A 20709-nucleotide genomic window follows, 5' to 3' on the forward strand; every position below is an offset into this window, starting at 1 on the left:
AAACACGGGAAAAAGTTTGTGTTGCATTCAAATAATTTCCAATTATATCAAGTGAATCTTGTTGCCAACATTGTACTTCCACTAAAAAAATGTGATTAAGTACAGTTCTGTATCTTACAACTGACTAAATAAGCCCCCAAAAATTTTAATATTATGCGACAAATTATTTCAGGAAATAAAAAAAGAAAGAATTGTAAGAACAAACAACGTTTGTAGGCCGTACAACCTTTGCAATAGTACATGAGTCAAGTCATTCAAAAGAGAAAAATAATTTTGCATTGCCGGAAACTCAGCAAAATGTAACTTGATGTCAAGTTTTGGACATGTTTGACAATGAATTATCTTGCCACACTTGGGATTATGGTTGCTCACTGTTGTTTCAAGCGCTGCTCACCGACTTTGTGTGAACGCTCAGCCCCGTGGAAAATTAGAGGGAACATTGTACCGAGCCATAAAGTTGCCTGCCCCATTTTTCACAACTTGAAACACAAAAAGACGACTTTTCGCCAAAAAAAAAAAAAAAAAAACATTGTTGCAAAGTATTAAGGATTGATAATCAGAATATATAACAGAACAACACTTTAAAATTAAGTTTATTATAAATCTACTTATAACATTCATTGCATGGATATGTCATCGCTGTTTTCCATCTGCCATCAGTATGTACCTGTATTTACTCATCTTCGTCTGCTCGTCGTCTGCTACAAGCCACGTGGACTTCTCTCTCCACAATGCTTTTAAATTACGTTTACGTTTTGTAGCGTCATACATTTTGTTAGCTTCTTTCGAAGCCGTCTTCTGGGGCTGAGGTTTTGGCTTGATTCCTAACCACTTATCGATTTTTCTTGTGTTCTCTGTGCGTCTACTTCGGAAAATTATATGCAAATGTGGGAAAGTCCAGAAGCACGAAGTTATTCGATGCAGGCTTCTGATCGGCTGCCGAGTATGCAAATATCCAAACACACCGAAATTCCGAAATTTCCAAACCAAACGACGATTTCGAAATTGGAATATAGCAAACGTTTGATTTGAAAAAAATAAAAAATAAAAAATAAATTGATTTTTTTTTTCTTTCTTGGAAAAAGTTGTCATCCACCCGGGCAGAGATGTTGTGTAAGTTGTACTACGTCCGACGTAAGAGATGCACGCCCCGGGCGTCCGGGCAGACGTTATTTCAGACACTCCTTTCATCCTCATTGGTGCACCGATGACACAGGCGGTTAAGGGATCTGTGAACCGTGAAACTCAGTTACTTTGAAGTCACTTAAACATTGAGTTATTGCTTTATTGTTGCTTTACCCTTCAGCCTAACAACTTTATTGCTTTAACTCTAAGGTAAAGCTTTAACTTTGAGTTAATGCTTTAACTTTGCTTCAATTTTTAGCTAAACAACATTCATGCTTTAACTATAAGCTGAAAGATTGAAGATGTTTAACCAACAGTTAAAGCAACATCATAGCATTAATTTAATGTTAAAGCGTCTTCAATAGTTTTACTCAACTGATAAACCAGCTCTGAAGCTTTAACTCTCGAGTTAAAGCGGTAACTTGAATGGCACTAGAATAGTGCCAGAGTTAAAACATTGTTTTTCTCGTGCTGTCGGAAGTTAAAGCTTTAACTCATAAGTTGAATCTATGAAACTGTATTTCAATGCTCAAGTAAAAACTCCTTTAAATATAAAACACTATAGGGGTATTAAAAAACACCCATAGTCTCACTTTTCTTTTCCCCAAATAAAAACAATGTTTACTGTGTCATATCAGTTCATCAGTTGAAGAAACTTTTTGCAAACAAGTTTCTTTCGCAACCCTGCTTGTGTTGCTGGATTTTCAGGACACAGCTTGCTGCCCCAGCATGAGTGCATATCTTTGCCTCCAAGGATGCGTCGCTTGCTCCTCCACTTGAAGTGGGAGAGGCTTACTTTCGTAAACCGGAGCGTCCTGCTTAACTATTTGACACCTCTGTACGACGAGGAGTTAACCTGTAGCCAAGCATTTGGTTAATCTTCTCTACGCGGTCCCAAGACTTTATAACTCTCTGCCAGCTTCCTCTCTCCACTCGGGAGCAAACTTCAACACGTGGAGATGAATATGTCTGTTGTGACCAAGAAGTTGTGGTGCGTTCACAAAGTGCTAGTGCTGCTGATCACTCCGCTCCTCTTTTCCCCCTTGCTTGTGACTTTGCCGGAAAAGGTAAGCGACTAAAGATTAAAATATTCCTTTTTTTTGCCTAACCACAATTACCGTAATTTCCAGACTGTGAGGCGCACCTAAAAAGCCCAAATTGGCCAAAGATTTCAAAATGTCTTTTAGTGCGCATTACATACAGCAAAATACGGCGGATAAGATTGGATATACTTGCAGTATTTAAAGGGGGGTGCGAGGTTTTACGGTATACTTCCAAATTTAAGTCATGATTGATCAATCAATAATAATTTCTGGCCCAAATGGCAGTATGTTGTAGGCAACAGGATTTGAATCCGAGTTCTAGCGGTGAGGGCACCGATACTTTACCACCTGACCTAAAATGTCTTGGATTTTATCTCATTATCACACTAATTTTATTCACAGTGCCAGAAACAGTGATTTGTACTCCACTTCTTCAAATGTCTGTCAATAAATTCTCGGCTTAATATGTTTACGTACGTAAAAAAAGCTTGAAGAATCTTTTGTTAGAATACTTGTTTTCCGTTTCTTTCTCTCGCAACATTATTGACACACGGGTCAAGATAATGTCGGGAAAGACAGAAACAGAAAACACAAAGTTTTCAAAATAAATACTATACTAGCTTTTTCACGTACTTATACATATTGAACTAAAAGGTTATTTTTGTACATTTAAAGAAGCGGAAAGACTGCTTAACCGATCAGAAATCACTGTACAAATCAGTGTTTCTGGCACATTGTTAATGAGATAACATCTAATGCCTTTTCATATGTTAGCTCTAACACTGGAGGTTTCATGTTAAAGTGTCAGCGTCCATACCGTTGCGATCTGGGTTTGAATCGTGTTGCAAATGATACAGTATAATGCCATATTAATCAGCAAAACCTATTTCAGTGATTAATCATTTTACTACTATATGCCATATGTGTATAAACAGCACAACGGTCATACACGAGTGTCGTGCGTGTTTTAGGCACACATAAATAACAAATATTGGCCAGAAATTCCAACACGTGCTGCGATGCGACTTTTATACCCCAGAATACAGAGGATAAGATTTGAAATGCAGACAGTATTTATAGGTGTTTGCAAGATTTTACAGTATACTTAATCTTCTTTTTAATATTTGATCAGTGTTTTATATATGAATACTTGGCCCAGATTGCAATACATTGTGCACAACAGGATTCTAACACGGGTCAAGGCAGTTAGACCTCAACACTTTACTACTAGACCTCCAGTGGTGCGCATGACATATCAAGAGGCATTCGATTTTATCTCATTATCATCTTACTCACGGTGTCAGAAACATTGATTTGCATAGTGCATTCTAAATAGATTCGCCACGTCTTTATACATCTTCACCTGAGTATCATTTTTTAGTATGAAGTTTGGACACAAGTAACCCATTAAAAAGTATTTAACACGGTGCGGGGACAGGAGAAGATAATCTGGTTAAAGAGACGAACAAAAGTCTCCTCCCGTAGCACTTCATCGCAACCTTGGAGGTAGACATGCAAAGACCGGCATGCTTGCTATGGTAAAAATGCTGGCAGCAGACAGCACAAAACAAAATAAATAAGGCTGTCACTTAAATACATTACAACCCGATAATGCAGATAAAACACTTGAGTTTTTATTTAACGAAAATGTGCCGAAAGGCATAAAATTAACATGGAGGCAATCTTTTTGTTGTCCCCACCAATGTTAAGTCTCATCTCATCTCATCTCATTAGCTGCAACGCTAATCCTCAGTAGGGTCGTGGGGGTGCTGGAGCCCATCCCAGCAATCATCGGGCAGTGGGCAGGGGACACTCTGAACTGGTTGCCAGCCAATCGCAGGGCACACAGGGACAGACAACTCGCTCGCTCATTCACACCTAGGGACAATTTGGACCGGCCAATCCACCTGAAATGCATGTCTTTGGAATGTGGGAGGAAACCGGAGTGCCCGGAGGAAACCCACGCAAGCACGGGGAGAACATACAAACTCCGCACAGTAAGTCTGGTAGCTGGATTTGAACCCACACAGGAGGTTCTAAAGACCTTAGAACTGTGCCGCACACGCGCTAACCACTGCGCTGCCGTGCTGCCCCACCAATAATAAGTGAACAAAAAAAAAAAAAAAGAATGATCTTGAGGGGGCTTGAGAAGATTTCTTTTTCTGAAGGGGGGCAGAAAATAATTGAGGAGCGCTGGTTTAACCTCAGAATTCACTTTAGAAATCAGTGTTTCTGGGGTTAAATTAGTGTTATAATGAGATAACCTCTAATGCTTTTTGTATGTTATCTATACCTCTTGTGGTGCAGGAATAGTGTTAAAGCCCTCGCTGCTTCAATCTAGGTTTGCTCTCTGTTTCAAACAATACTTTGCAAAACTTATCGAATGATTACTCATTGCACTATTGTATGCCATATGTGAATACATGAATAACATTTTTTTGTACCTTATATTTTGGTGCTCCTTACTGTATGCTCAACAAAAGACTATTTTTTTGATGGTGCACCGTATAATCCGGTGCGCCTTATAGTGTGGTAAATACGGTAATCCTTTCTTTTTTTTTTCAACAAGTACCTTCTGTAGCCACAGCTGAGTTGTGTTATCTTGTGTTTAGGAAGGAAGATGTCTTTATGTTGTGGTGCTCATGGCCACGTTTTGGTGCTCTGAAGCTCTTCCTTTGGCTGTCACGGCCATGCTACCCATCTGCCTCTTTCCTACTTTGGGAATTATCCCATCCAAAAAACTTTGTCCTCAATACTTCCTCGAAACCAACTTTCTCTTCTTAAGTGGCCTGGTGATGGCGTCATCTATTGAAGAGTGGGGCCTCCATCGCAGAATTGCACTCAAAGTCCTTACCATCGCAGGGGTGAAACCAGCTTGGTAAGAAAACTGCAGGATATAAATCATTTGTTGTGATGTTTACTGTTATGTTGTGTTTGACTCACTGACTCATCTCACGAGTGTGACATTATGGATCATGAATGATGTGTCAGGATGGAAACGTTATAATTCTTGTATTTTTCTGAATATTTACCCTGTCCCAGGCAACACTTTATTGGGACAGTGTGCATTATTTAGCACCCCTTCTTGTAAAATAATGTATTCATAAAAACAAAACAAAAAACAAAAGAGCCATATCCCCCTAGTGGGAGGTGACTTTAGTCAAGAACACATTCCTGACTCTTTCCGGGAGATTGATACTGAGGAGGGGATTCCCAGCCCCCTCGCTCAACCCAACTGATGTGTTGGGAGTCATTAGGTGACCAAACCCCCCAATTCCAACCCCTAATACCGAGCCCCAAGCAGGGAGGCAATGAGTACCAATGTTGTAAGTCTTGGGTATGACTCGACCGAGGCTTGAACCAGCAACCTCCCAGTCTCGGAGCGGGCACCCTACCCCCAAGGCCACCAAGCTGATTTAAATAAGAAGCGAAAATGTATCAACTATCATCCAAACCAGTGGTTGGCAACCGGGTCAACGGAACAGGGTGGCCATGAGTTGTTTGGTGCCGGATTGGGCAGAAAAAACAAAGTTGCTTATATTTTTGCTTAGTATGTATTCATTTAAGTATAAACCCATTTTTCACCTAAAAATAATTAAAGATTTGGGTGAGCGTTATACACAAAGCTTCACAAGAGTGTATTACCGTATTTGAGCAATGGATGATAGATCGTCAAATACCGCTGACCCTTTTTGCTCAGCATTGCATGCAACGGGAATCAAACCAAGATCGCGGTGGTGAGACTGACAAATCCTAACTAACAGTCATCTTATTTGTAGTTGCCAAATGAAGCTGTGAAAACAATATATAGTATTGCACAAAACTGTGAAATCACTTCTTCATTAAAGGTTTCACCCTGGAGTACCATGTTTAATCTCATTGCTTACAATGTTTCTCGGCATTGATAGCAATGACAATAAAGACTATTTTATTCTATTATATTCTATGTGGACTGTAGAAGGCATTAGATTTTATATCATCATCACACTATTTTGACCCATGGGGCCGCATTGTACAACGAGCATTGATGTCAAAAAAATGAATAAAAATTGTGTGAGGATGAGATAAAATCGAATGCCTTTTCTAATGAAACCTTCTAATGTAACCTTCTGCAGCAAAAGTAACGAATCGTTTTTTACTGCCAGTAAAGATAATGGCGTTGCAAAGGCAGAAAAGGTAATTAGTAAGACCAGTCCGTTACTGAAAAATAACACCGTTACGTAATGGCCTTATTCTTTACGGCCCTATTCCCATCACTGCTTAACATGGAGGTTGACAAACATTGGTTTGCTTAATCTTTGTGAGGGAAATCTCTGTTTCCCAACCCTTATCGCAACAAATACAGGTTTTATTTTAGACCAATTTCACAGATACCATTTAAAAATATATTTAATTTTGTAATTCATGAGGGTTTTTGTTGTTTTGTTTTAAAAGTGCTAATTAAAAACATAATTATAAAATAAAAAAGCAGCACCCCCTGTGTTGTTAACATGAATTTAAATCATTATGTGGTAAAGAACAAGTGGATAAACAGTTTAATTTTAGTTTTCAATTTAGCTGATGAGTAATTTCTGTTCTGCATGGCTGTTAGTACACAAAGCCAGCATATATGAATGAAATAGTGATACGTTTATTCCTACTTTTAATATTGGACACCTAGGATTCTTTTTATCATTTTGACTGTTATTGCACACTGTTGTTCATTGTTTTGACGATTACATCATTGTAGCTATCAGCCAATCATGTAACTGTTCTTTGATGTCCACACCCTTTAAAGCTAAGCTTCAGGATGGTATGGAATTCTCTTATCTGAAAGCACTTTTCTTGGTCTTCGCAAGTTCAAAATCCAATGATATCTGCTCTCCTTGTTTTAAATGTATACTAAAATAAAACAAATAGATACATTTTCTGCTCCTGTTGAGTAAGGGTTACACTTGAAATTGCTTCTTTGCAATCCAATTAGATAGATAGATAGATAGATAGATAGATAGATAGATACTTTATTCATCCCCGAAGGGAAATTCACTTTTCCAGCAGCATCCCTAAGCTGAGAACAATCGAAAATAACAGAACAATCGAAAATAACACGGGAGCTGCTGGAGTGGCTGCCATTCGTGACGGCGCCGGAGAAACGATTCAATTTGAATCATGTACAAACAAACAAACAATTGAATCATGTACAAGAAACGATTCAATCTGAATCATGTACAAACAAACAAACAATTGAATCATGTACAACAAACAAACAAAATATTTATGTTTCAATAAGTGGAGTGTTAATAAAATGGGGGGAAAATAATTTCTGATACTGATATAACCAGGTAAAACTAATTTTAAGTTACCTGTCCAAATGAATGTTGTGCCATCTCACCTTTCCCACTCTCTCTGCTCGCTCCTGAAACTTTATCAAATAGTCCAAAATTTTACCTCATCTTCTCCGCTCACCTCGTCGTCCTCTTCTCCTTCCACTTCGCACTACAGAGACTTTTTAGCTGAGCCGTCTCTTATGACACCATCCCCTGATCTAGACCAAACTAATGCAAGCAAAAATGCAATGGCAAAGCAAAGCCACTGAGGAGCTAAACGATATGCTGTGATTGAAGGAAAATAGGTTATTAAAAGATATGAACTATCTAATACAATAGGAGATATCTCAAAATATCCTCTTTTTGCCACTTGTTTAGGCTTATCCTGGGAATGATGGTGACGTCGTCCTTTCTGTCAATGTGGCTCAGCAACACGGCCACAACAGCCATGATGCTCCCTATCGCTAATGCCATCCTGGAGACTCTCTTCGGTGATCTGGAGAGCCTCAAGCGAAAATGTCAGCCAATCGAAGATTGCGACGGCGGCGTTATTAACGGTTTGTCAAACAACTTGTGAGGATGTGCGGTGGGTCCCAACTTTTAAAGTCAATCTGATGCTGTTTTGTGATTTTTTTCCCCTCAATTTTGGACAAAATATGCAGCTTGTTCTTTTGAAAGAGCAAATTATTTACAGTATGGACAGCAAACAGAAATAATCAATAACAGAAATATGTAATACTAAGATATCGTGTGATAAGTGAACCATACTTTATTGTAACAAGAAGATATGACTGAGAAGTCTATCTAAATCCTTTTTCCGTCGTTATTACACAGTTCTTTTGCGACTTAATTATTTAGTCATTTTAAATCATAAAAACGCGCTGAAATATATAACGTATTTTTCAGACTATAATGCGTACCCAAAAAAGGCAAATTGGCTAGAAATTTTAATATGCGTGGACAAAATTGGAAATGTGTTGCCATTTTTGTCCTATTGTTGATCACTTGATAAAATGTTTTACTGTCTACAAATGCATTGCAATCATGGCAACAGGAATTGAACTGAATTGGAATGTTAAGAGCATTAAACCCTAACTGCCAGGCTCCTAGGGACTTGGTTTCTCACAATTGCATGCAATCTGAAGCGAACCTGTATCGTGGCAGGGAGAGCATTGGATCCTATCAACTAAACCAACAGAGAAACAGATATCATGAAAAGGCATTAGGTCTTACTTCATTAGCACACCATTTTTGGTTACGGTATGTTGTTATGTTAGAAAAATGAGAAAACAGAGAGGGATGAAAATCAATTTTAAATGTAATTTTAAGACTTTGCGAGTTGGCGATAAAATATTGTATATTAGTGGTCCCTAACCTTTTCTGTACAACGGACTGGTTTAATCTCTGACGATGGTTTCATGGCCAGGCCCAATAATTAAATTTTGTACCATGACTTAAAACTAAACTAACTAAAAACATGTTGTCTTTCTTATTTTGTCAATTGGATAGGATCCGGAGCCCCTGTTCCATCCAGTGTTATGCAATTGTGGTCAGTGATATATTCTGACTGATCAATCAATGCACAAATATGCTTCTTTTTAATTATTTGTGCAACCTTAGCCCTTACTTTAGTTTTAATACTGTGCGCCTTATAGTCCGGTGCGCCTTGCATATAAAAATGTATCACAAAAGACTATTTTTCGTGGGTGTAATTTCTCCTATTACAAAACAAGTTAAGGTTTATATTTTCGCACAAGCCCGAGAGAAAAAACAAATGGTTGCTTTGAGACTTGAGTGTAGATATTTTGTATTCACTCACACCCCTTATAATGAAAATTGCAGTGAAGAATCACAATATTTTTTTAGTCTGGCTTTTAACATTTTATTGAATGGGCCAATAATCACACTGTAAAAAACACATAGCTGAAAAAAATTTAGTCTTGACAGCTCTGCTTTACAGCCAGAAGCCAAACCGAGTAGACGGGGCTGAATGTTCACCATTCATCCCAACACGTGGCCCGAGACACAACCTTAACATTAAAGATCTATCCGTAGGTTACTGATTAACTGTTGCATGTTTTACAGGTTCTTTGCAAAACGTTCCTTCAGGATTACAATAATTGGAACTTTCCACACCACATAGTATTACACACAAGTTGTTTTGGTGATGAGTTTTAATATGAGTTCTTGTACACAATTGGTCTTCAAATCGCAACTAAGTATTGAATTTACAATAAATGATAACTACACCACGTAAAAGCCGCATCATAAGAATAGTGTCCATTTTTACTTTTCAAATTTCTGTTTCCTTTTTTTTTTACAGGTGGGTCAACTAAGATGCATTCACTGTCCTCAGTGGCTTCAGAGAAACAAATGCTATCACTTGAGGGGTAAGAACCATTGTGTATTGTTGATTTAACTTTGGATTTACAAATCCAACTCCATGTTTTACTCTTAATCTAATGGAACCATCCACCAGAAAAAAATGAATCCTTAAACGAGTTTTGTTTAGCTTAATATTTTGTTATTAATCTTTTGAATAGCAATGAGTTCAAAGATACTTTCTGCCATGTAAAGATATTTATCTATATGCATAGATGGCCCGATCGGTTGTTTGACGTTCTCACGAGACACAATATTATTTCACTGTATGATCGTTGGGAAGTTACAATTACAATACAAATATTGATGGAAGTGAGATAGATTGTATAATCCCTGAGGTGTCACCTGAAGAAGTTATTTTCCCCAAAACTATTTTATCCTGAGCCGTCTTTTCAATCCACTTACTTAACCATGTTGTTGGATCTGTTTGTCAATGTTGGATAAAAACGTGGGATGTTGATTTCTTAAAAAGAGCGGACGCAACAGAGCAGAACGAAACCAGGACAGCTGGGGAGATCCGGTCGGAGTCGGAATATCAGATGAGAGTGTGGAAAGGCTTTCTCATGTGCATTCCTTATGCGGCCAGTATCGGGGGAACGGCCACCCTAACTGGAACAGCGCCGAACCTGATCCTGAGTGGGCAGCTCAAAAGGTAAGATGGATTCTGACTTGCTGCAAAATAAGTGACTTGCTTCAGTGTCAGTTTTCTTATGCTTTCTTATATTTTTCTTATATTAAACATGCTTAAGGGGGCAGTGTGTATTATATACTGTTGCACGTCCTAGAGGTAAAAATGTTTCATTTAAAGAAAATCTTGAATTTAAATAATAAGAAAAAATACATGAACTATTATACAAACCTTGATTTTTTTTTTATATAAATGCTACTAGTTTGATTTATTTTACATGGCATGCCTAATCTGTAGGGAGCTGGCTTAATTGGCCGCCATCTTGCTGTCACAAGAACCAGAAATCCTAAAAATTTGGTCCCTTTGAATCTTCGTAGTTTGTATTCTTCTTTGTGCTTTTTTTGCACTTATTTTTGGTTGCACTCCACCAGGGGTCAGCAACTAAAAATATTGAAAGAGCCGGTCTACAACAGTACAAAAAAGAAAGAACATTAAAAAATATCTGCAGCTTTTGGGTGCGCCCCCCAAGAGCCAGATTTAAAAATTATACTTCTCTCCCTCTTTCAGTTTTCAAGTATTTTTGAAAAACCCCATGGAGCCACTAGGACGGCGACAAAGAGCCCCATGCGGCTCTAGAGGCACAGGTTGCTGACCCCTGTGCTACACCATAGAGGGACATCTAGTGGTCAAATAATAGACACCATCCCTTTCAAATGATAAGAATGAACTTCTATTTAAAATATAAGATAGTGTTTCTCGTTTTAAAGAGGATTTTCCTTTGTTTACAATAAAATATCCCAAATTAATAATAAAAAAAAAATACTGTAAAGGGACATCGTATTTATTAGTGCCTCCTAGTGGTGGAAAAAAATTCAGTAATTCAAAGAAACCCGACAACATAGATTTAAATCATACGCAAGAATACATAAAATACCATTCAAAAGTGCATTTTTTTCAAATAAGCGTAGGTCAAGAGATTTGTATTTTTTTAAATTAAAATAAAACTTGCCAGGAGGGAGCTGACCTGATTGTCAACTATTGTGCTACTATGGCTACCCACAAAAACCTTGTGAAATCCCCAAAAATGTGAAGGAAAACTTTGCGGATTGGTCATTTTGGAGTCCCCGTAGTTTGTATTCTTTTTTTGGTCTTTTTAGCACAAGTTTCCTGTTGTACTACATTATCTAGTGGTCCTACATCACACAGTGTCCCTTTGAGTCAGCAAAATATCCTTCCAATCTGGTATTGATCTATTTTGTTGCAGTCTATAAAAACTATTTGACTGGTTGTGTTTTTTTTTTCCCAGTCATTTTCCAGAATGTGACCTCATCAATTTTGGCTCATGGTTTGCATTTGCATTCCCGCTCATGGTTGTCTTCCTCATTGTGGGATGGTTATGGATCGCATTCCTCCATGGAGGCTTGAACGCACGGTAAAGAAGCACGCCTAAATCACAAAGTCGCATCACTTTGCTTACCTAACGACCCCATTTCGAACGTTATGAAAATGTTTACACGTAACAGAGTTATGTGACATGCCCATAACTTGCCCGTAGCTTGTATCCGGTTATTAGAATTACCCGGTGTCGTTTCCATGATGTCACGTGGCATGTCCTCCTGTGGCCTCACAGTCACGTTCCAGCTTGTTGTATGCGATAGAATAATCCAGCTTCGTTTTTCATTAACTCTTTGCATGCTTTTTGCCCCCTGCAGCTTGTGCTCGAAGAAAGAGGACCACAGGGCAGACGAGGAGGCCCGAGCTCAGGCTCTCCTCCAAGAAGATTACAGAAAACTCGGGCCATTAAAGTGAGGACCCATGTATGTCTTCAAACTAAAAGGATTAAGGGGGAATTGGTCTTTGGGAAACAAATTAATGAAAGGATTTTACTCTTTTTCAGTTTTGCTGAAGGGGCCATCTCGTTCTTCTTTGTCTTGTATGCCGTTCTCTTGTTCACGAGGGATCCGAAATTTGTCACCGGTTGGTCTGTGTTCTTCAAGGAAGGGTGAGAAGACTAACTTCCGCAGATGTCATACTGCAATCTTTGGACTAATCCCATGTGATTTTTTGCTTACTCCTCTGTAGCTATGTGTCAGATGCGGTCACAGGCGTAATTATAGTCTCCATACTATTCTTCTTCCCTTCGCAGAAGCCTTCCCTTAGCTGGTGGTTTGACCCAAAAGGTTAGTGCTCTAGTCACTATGTGGCTATCTTGCCACATAGCATTCAATGAGTATAATCCACCAAGAGTGTGTTTCATTTCTCCTAAAGAGACAGAGTGTATTACCCAGTATTATTTGACAACTATATGTCAATGTATTGTGTTGTGCAATGGAAAACAAGGACTGAAAAGCACAAAGAAGAATACAAACCACAGACGCAAAGTGACAAAACCATACCAATTTTCTTTATTTATTTTTTTCCCCAAACCTTTCACGAGGTTTTTGTTTTTTGCCTAACCAAAGCAGGAAGTTGGCGGCCACTTATATCGGGTCCCTTAAGAGTAGGGGTCGCCAACAAGCTGAGAGCTAATTTGGGTTTCAGTTAGAAATCGAATTAACTAGAAGATCAAAACGACCCATGGTATATTTTCAGAACCAGTTTGTTGGCTACTTCAGGTAGTCTAAGCGGTTCCACGGGCACCACCGTGGAGACACCTGCTCTAGAGTATTTTAATAAGTGCCTTTTAATGTGAGCGTTCCATTTTTTTTTTTTTTTTGCTTATTATCTTAATCAGTATTGTTTCTTCTTAATAAATAGAGTATTTTTTTACCTCCAGGAGTTGTTAAATAATACACACTGTCCTTTGGAATTGAATTTGAAGTGTAGTTAGTGACACTTCCGGAAAGCTTTTAACATATCAGTCAAATGTGTCTGGGATTTAATGCTGTAAAACTCATTCTCTGCTATTGATGAAATACTCTTCAAAATGAAGAGTAAGTATGTAACAGGTGTCTAAACTATGGCCTGAAAGCCATTTGCAGCCACTTGAGCATTTTGGCAGTCCATAGCATAATTAGAATAGGAATTGTCTTTACTGTCAATGACAATGAACACTGTTTACAACGAGATTAGACGAGGCACTCCTGGATAAACACGTAATAAAGTCCTAAAAGAGAAGAATATGATAAAAAAGAATGTCAGGATATATAGGCCAAAATATTTACGAAGAAGTGCTTGGAGACTTACCTAAATCGTAAGTGCATCGTAACAACAGTGCAATGAAACACAGCTCATATAACATCATAACAATACAATTATAAAAAACGTCATTATGACAATAAGATTTTGCAGCAATAACGTTCCAATATTAGTCGATAAATAGTCTATAAATACTCATTTTCTATACAGAGGCGAGCTATGTATTTTTCACAGTGTTGTGTGCTGGTTTATTGTGGTGATGGTCCTGGGAAAGAAACTTCTATAGGATGATACTCGATCATAAAAAGATGTACAACGTCGAAATATGCAATTTCACTCTTTACAATTTAAAATGTACACCCATTTCTTGAATTAATTAAACTAAATAAACTAGGTTATTTTGGGCAGTAAGTTTTCAACGCTTTAATTTGGCTTTGAATCCTTTGAAATATGTGGTAAAGATTTTATTTGGCGGTGTAGGTCCGCCAACTCAGAAGATTATTATTTCCTTGTTTTAAAGTCCAAAACAAATCAGTACCCTAAAATTGACCTTAGAGTTTCGCCAGAACTTAACTACTGCCTGAAACTGTTGCAAAATATCACAAATGAGTTTAGGAATGTTAATAATGTTGATTAAAGACCGAGTGTGTTGGTTGTCTGGAGGCGAGACTATACTTTCACTGTTTCACCGATCAGGATAATCTTTCAAAGCTCTTTGAGGTAGTACTCGCACATTTACATGCACATGCCTTGCGCTTGTTTGGGACACGTGCGGGGGTTTGATTATTTTTCCAAAACTCAGCTGGACAAATAAACAGATGGATTCAAGTGAAATAATGAAAACAAGCTATTTCCCTTTTTATTCTTGAATGTTCCCTCAGCTTCCAACGCACCATACGTTCCTCTGCTATCATGGAAGAAAGCCCAAGAGGCAGTTCCTTGGAATATAATTCTGTTGCTCGGTGGTGGCTTTGCCATGGCTCAAGCATGTGAGGTAGGAAAAATGTGTTGGCTTATAAAGCAGCAGCATTTCAATGAGCCTTTTCGGTACTGAATTGTTGGGTTTTGTTTTTTATTTAAATTTGTTATGTTGTGCTTTGACCTTTTACCTTTTGTGGTTTCTGGCAGGAATCTGGACTAGCCTCTTGGATCGGAGGCCATCTCCAGCCATTGGCAAAAGTCCCGCCTGCTGCGGCCATGATACTGATCACAGCATTCGTGGCCTGTTTTACGGAGTTTGCCAGCAACACCGCCACCATTATTATATTTTTGCCAATTATTGCCGAACTGGTAAGTTCCATCTTTCATGAGGGCGACAACAGAAGACTATTTGATATTTGAAAAATCTGTTGATTAGTTTATTGATTGATCAAACATTTGGATAGACTAAGGCAGTGGTTCTCAGCTGGTCTGACTTAGAAACCTACTGTCTTACCTTAATTACAAGTCCCAGCCCAAATAAAGAAAAAATTCCACCTATAAAATTTACTGAAAGGGTGTTATCGCCATCCAATGTTAAGGAGTTTAAATGACCCGGTTTATTTTAGTATCAGTTTGCCCAGGCAAAAGCCCACAACCCACTAAAAACAGGTCCGAGGCCCACATTTGCAACCCGAGTTACCTGTAAAGAAACACTGGACTAAAGTCCTTTTATTTTAATACTTGTGTTCTTAAACAGAAGAGTAGTTCAAATCACCATAGCAAAATATCCCAATTTGCATAATTTAGTTGCTGGTTTTACCCAAGCCATAGCAAAAGATGGGCACAGACAAGGATAGTTTTTTTTCCTGAAATAAATCAATTTTTCGACTGAGGCCAAAACCATCTACCTCTGAAAGAAGCATATACACCAACTTTTTGACATTAAAAAGCGGTAGACTATCTTTTAAATTCCTAATAAATGTATTAGCAGAATGCTATGTAGCACAAACATTTGAGCATGGAAGCAAGTTTAGATTTATTTTCCATCTGATATAAAATAATTGGTGATACAAGAAGTCCTTGAGTTTATCTTTCTTTTGAGCAGAGCTGAAGGCACACATCGACATAACATACTTTTTTGCAAACACACTCTACTGCCAGAAAATTCATATTCTAGAACTAAAAGATGGAACATTTGATCCTAGACTGAAGAGTTCAATCAACAATATGATAAAAATCCTTCTCAAATGCTAATATTGAAATTTAAACATGTAGTACTTTTTTATTCAGTACAGTGGATGCTGTTTTGTGTAACTTTTCTTGACAACAGGAAAGACACTTGTGTTTTATGTTTAGTTGTTCTGCAACAGACATGATTATGTTTGTACTCTGTTAGCTATTAACCCCTATTGTCTCTAATCATTACTGGCCTCCTTTGTACTTCGTAAAAAGCCCACCCAAGGATTTTTTTTTACAGCGAGTAAAGCTGTAGATCTTTATCGCAAACATACACCCAACTAGAACGTGCTAGATTAACATTCTGTGGCTACAGTCTGGTACATAGTCTGTGGATTCTTTGTTCAGAAGCTGTCTGTCTGTCTGTCTGTCTGTCTGTCTGTCTGTCTGTCTGTCTGCCTACCCTGGCCATATCCCTCAGGCAGGGTTATCGACTGCAATACAAACACATACAAAAACGAAGAAAATAAAAACAAAATAAAATAAATAAATAAAAAAAAGGGAAAAATTAGCAGAAAACCCACACATTTTTTTTGGAGTGAATCAAGGAATCAAGGTTTTGAGGAGAGTGATGAGCATGAGTATAGATGTTAAGAGGGGACTGAATGAGAGTGTGATGGTGCTAACAGTGTTGTATGGTGCAGAGACTTGGAGCCTGAACGCAGATTTGAGAAGGAAATCAAATGTTTTTGAGATGAAGTGTTTGAGGAGTATGTTAGGAGTGACAAGATTGGATAGATTGAGAAATGAAATTGCGAGAGACAGAACTGGAGTAGTAGTGGAACTGAGCAAGCGTGTGGATAAGAGAGTACTCGGTTCAGATATTGAATATTTTTTGAAATATTTCACACTGTGTTCTACTGTAATTCTTTCTGAAATTATTAAAGATGCAAAATATTTAAAAAATTCCAACAAAATTATTTCTACCTACTCTGCTAAATAGCTAAATAAGAAAAATGCTGCAATGCGAGAAACCTTTTAGCAAGAGACTGGTCACAAACGGTTTGGTAACAATTTGGGGCCTTGCAATACAATAAGGAGGACTTATCCTGCCATATGTAGCAATAAATGTATAGACATAAATACCTAGAAGTATATGCCATATGAATAATTGAACATGTAAATTAAATACTTAATACCTAAATATATTACAAAAATGCCATTTATTAATACATGTATGCATTTTTCATTTATTTTGCAGTCATTTGTTTTGCCATGTATTTTGTTGTATATTTTGTCACAACAAAATTTTATCACAATGCTTTTCTTCCTTCAGTTAGCAAACTGTCACCGTGGGCCACCGAGCTAGTGAAGTAAACATGTCGGGCGGATGGGGGAAGCAGGACATTAGTAGCCAATTCAGTCATTACTGATCAACCAATAGGTGAAAAGCCTAGGAATCTGGGCCGCCTCCTCATTTGGAAAACATTTTGCTGCGACAAATTCCAGGACAAAATACACAACAAAATAAAAATCATGATGAAATACATGACCAATAAATACCAAGATAAATGAAAGACAAAATAAATACCAAGAAAAATAAATGATAAAACAAATGACAAAAAGCAAAAATATATGGATAACTTGCATTTACGTCATATGTTTAGGTACTAACTGATTTATTTATTGATATGGCATTTATTTGTCGGCATTTATTTATACATTTATTTCTACATATGGCAGGTCATCCGTAATACAATACTTCTCTGTCGTACATAATCTATGTAAAACAAGGTATATCAGTGCTGTACTGATAAAATCAGAAAGATGCTGAGATATCAATGTGAATACAACTTCAATTTGTGGCCGGGTGGATCCCATGCTATTCAAGTGCAATTTTGTTTAGCTATTTTATCAGGTTTCAAGCTAAATTCAAAGTCCTATATTTTGCACAAAGCAATTGACAAAACCTTTGCAATCCTTCTCAAATGTCTCCCTTTATAAAAAATATTTCCTTGGCATATTTCATTGTCTTTTTGTAGGCCTTTCATGCGTCGGTGAACCCGCTTTACTTCATGATCCCAGCCACAGTTGGGAGTTCGTACGCGTTCATGCTGCCCGTGTCCACGCCACCCAATTCCATCGCTTTTGCATCCGGTCACCTCATGGTCAAAGACATGGTAAGATTCAAGCTTTAGTTATTGCAAAGTCATCTCTGTGGGTTGTTGTTGATCGTCATCCATTTGCCTTTTTAGGTCAAAACTGGCTTTGTCATGAACATCCTGGGTCTCCTGTCAGTCACGCTTGCCATTAACACGTGGGGCCAGGCCATGTTTAACTTGGACACCTACCCTGACTGGGCTCGCCCTCTCAACCATACCGCTGCCCACACACCAAATGCTACACTCTGATTGCTGTTAAATAGACCAAACATATACAAAGACACCAGGAATTGTCTGGAAGGAGAGGATCCCTTTCAGACAGTTTTCAGCTGTTACCTTTCGAGTACCTGTAACAAACCATTTTTTCTTACTCTTTAAGTAGAAAAAATATAAAACATTTTCCAATTTTCAATAGATGAAATACAATTTTGACAACAATTAAGATTTTGTGAATACTGTAAAATAACAAATAATTTAAATGTGTGCTTTTTAATCTTGTAAGAGCTACCAAACCCCATCAATTTATATATGCGCACTCAACAAAATCCAAGGTTAGTGTATAACAAAATACAGTGATCCCACCGTTATCGCGGTTAATGGGGACGGAACACCCCGTGAACAGTGAAAATCCACAAAGTAGCGTCGCACCTGCATAAAAGCCCACAAGGGTCAAACTTACTTCGAGATGATGTCCTTAACGATTCGGGGTATACGACTGTAATAAAATAACGACCATAGTTCTGCAAATAAAAACACGGAACACAGAATTGCAGTTGAATGAATGCTCTATATTGTCATTTTATATATAAGTACAACAAAATTGGAGGCCCTATCCTTTTAGTGCAAGAAAGTGATTTAGAGAGCATCTGGCTAGCCCAGTCTCCGCGATGATTAAAATACAATCCCGAAAGTAGCGGTTTTTCAAATCCAAGATATGTAGTTTTTCTTTCAAATCTGCAACTACTTGAGCTGAGGTGGTTTTACTTATGTCCCAAATCCAAAGCAAGCAGAGTGGCTTTATCATTGAATCTGGCTCTCTTCACCTTGAATTCAGCAAGCATTAGGTTATTAAAGTCCCCATCTCAACGCAGCTCCCGAAATGTTCCTTTTGTTCTGCCAGTGTGAGGCTGGAATTTCTCAACTTGCTATTGCAAATAATGCAGATCGGGCACTGACTCCTTTCCCGCTACATGATACAAGAAAATCCATATCGTACATATTCATCCGACCACTTTCTTTTTTTTTTCTCGACTTATGATGGCAGTATTTACACAACGTACTACCATTACATTTACACGTTGGATTACTCCGGAGTGCGCTAAATTCCACCCAGCACTAATTGGCCAAGCCATGTCACATGATCATCGGCGGTGTGTATTGACCTCCGCGGCAGAGGCTCCACTGAACCCCCTGAGACTGACTCACCAAACCCCAAGGGTTCGAGCGAACCCGGGTTGAGAACCACTGCTTAAAATACATGAAACAATTATTGTTAATTTACTGTCGCATGTTAAATAGAAAAAGCTGTTAAGTGAATTGTAAAAAACTGGATATCTCTCATTGAGAAAGACATTTTACTTGTATTGGTCAAAATGGAGTCAGACGTGTTAACTTTAAGCATCTATGCGTGAGAAGGTCACATTCACAACAGCAAAATTTGAAAGATCAATACAATCAATACGATTTTTTTTTTCAAAACATTTTAAAACTTTTTCATTTCACTACACTTTCGTCATGACTAATTATAACTATAAATAACACCTAGAAAGAGCAACATTTTCTGCCCCAGTATTTTAAAAATATTTAATTGAAATTTTTTATCGACCGGTTAGTTTTCTGTTTTTGCACAATACACGCTTTTTGGTCCAGGATTCAAAGATTCCTACAAATTAACTCGGGAAATTTCCCTTTTTATCAATCAGACTCTAAAATTGGATCAATCTCAGTACGAGTGGAGTATTTGTCTGTGTTTGCCGTTAAGCACTTCATGCATTTTATTTTCTAAGTGGGAATCCAAAATAAATCATTCAAGATATTCATCTTTTTTAATTGCTTTGAAGTGAATGAAGAAAAGTGAATAAAGCCAGGACAACTTCGGATTTGAGCTCTACCATGACCGAATAGGACGTAACACTGAGCTTTTTATTTCTGACGCAGAACACCTAGCACATACATGTTAAAGGTAAAATTATCCACTACTATTGAACTCTTTTATATCTTTGAGATATTTGGATCATTTTGTCTTTATATTCCCCAAAAAATCATCATGTCTGAGTTAAATGTTCTTAAAAACATTTTCTGTTGTAATTCCTGTGGGTACTGTTACAGTGGAACCAAAGTGGACTTGTTGTCCTCAGTTGAGACAAAGTGAGGACCTCGATGTCTGGAATGTTGACGTGTCTGGCGTTAGCCGGTAGACATCAATGGTTAACTTGCACAGGGTTTCCGTGATTACTTAGTGTTAGCTCGGTCACTGCTTTCTACACAAAATGTTAAGTATCAGAGCTAGGAACTGGAGTAGAAAGACGTCAATAGTTTAATATTCAGAAGTAAAACGGTGGCTAACTCAATGAATATTCTTTGTTGTAATTACGTACACGAAAAGCAAATATTGATGTGTTTTTTTTTAATTCATTAATGACTCATTAAATTCCAGTCGTATAAAGATTGTTGATATTTTTTGTAGAGTTAAATAAATGATACTTGATCAACCAATTACTGATGTTTTCTTGACCTTAAACTTGAGCGCTCATATTTTCTGTTTTAGAGCACGTCTCATGATCCCATGTCAAGGTTGTTGATTTTGTGTGTAGACAACATCATGACTG

The 20709-nt window shown here is 37.8% G+C and overlaps 1 protein-coding gene across 1 annotated transcript; it reads left to right on the forward strand.

The window, feature by feature from the left end:
- The first annotated feature begins 1962 nt into the window (after positions 1-1962).
- slc13a3 (solute carrier family 13 member 3) lies at positions 1963-20596 on the forward strand. Its single transcript, XM_088331184.1, has 13 exons — positions 1963-2192; positions 4781-5046; positions 7853-8031; positions 9798-9864; positions 10329-10508; positions 11791-11916; positions 12197-12289; positions 12382-12486; positions 12567-12664; positions 14504-14616; positions 14751-14912; positions 17762-17899; positions 17975-20596. Exons 1-13 carry the CDS (start codon positions 2085-2087, stop codon positions 18128-18130), a joined length of 1791 nt encoding a protein of 596 aa, XP_088187310.1. The 5' UTR covers positions 1963-2084; the 3' UTR covers positions 18131-20596.
- Positions 20597-20709: the final 113 nt, after the last annotated feature.

This window comes from Urocampus carinirostris, chromosome 3 (genome assembly GCF_059441175.1).
Source record: "Urocampus carinirostris isolate Australia breed hairy pipefish chromosome 3, RoL_Ucar_1.0, whole genome shotgun sequence".
In the NCBI taxonomy this organism is placed as follows: Eukaryota; Metazoa; Chordata; class Actinopteri; order Syngnathiformes; family Syngnathidae; genus Urocampus; species Urocampus carinirostris.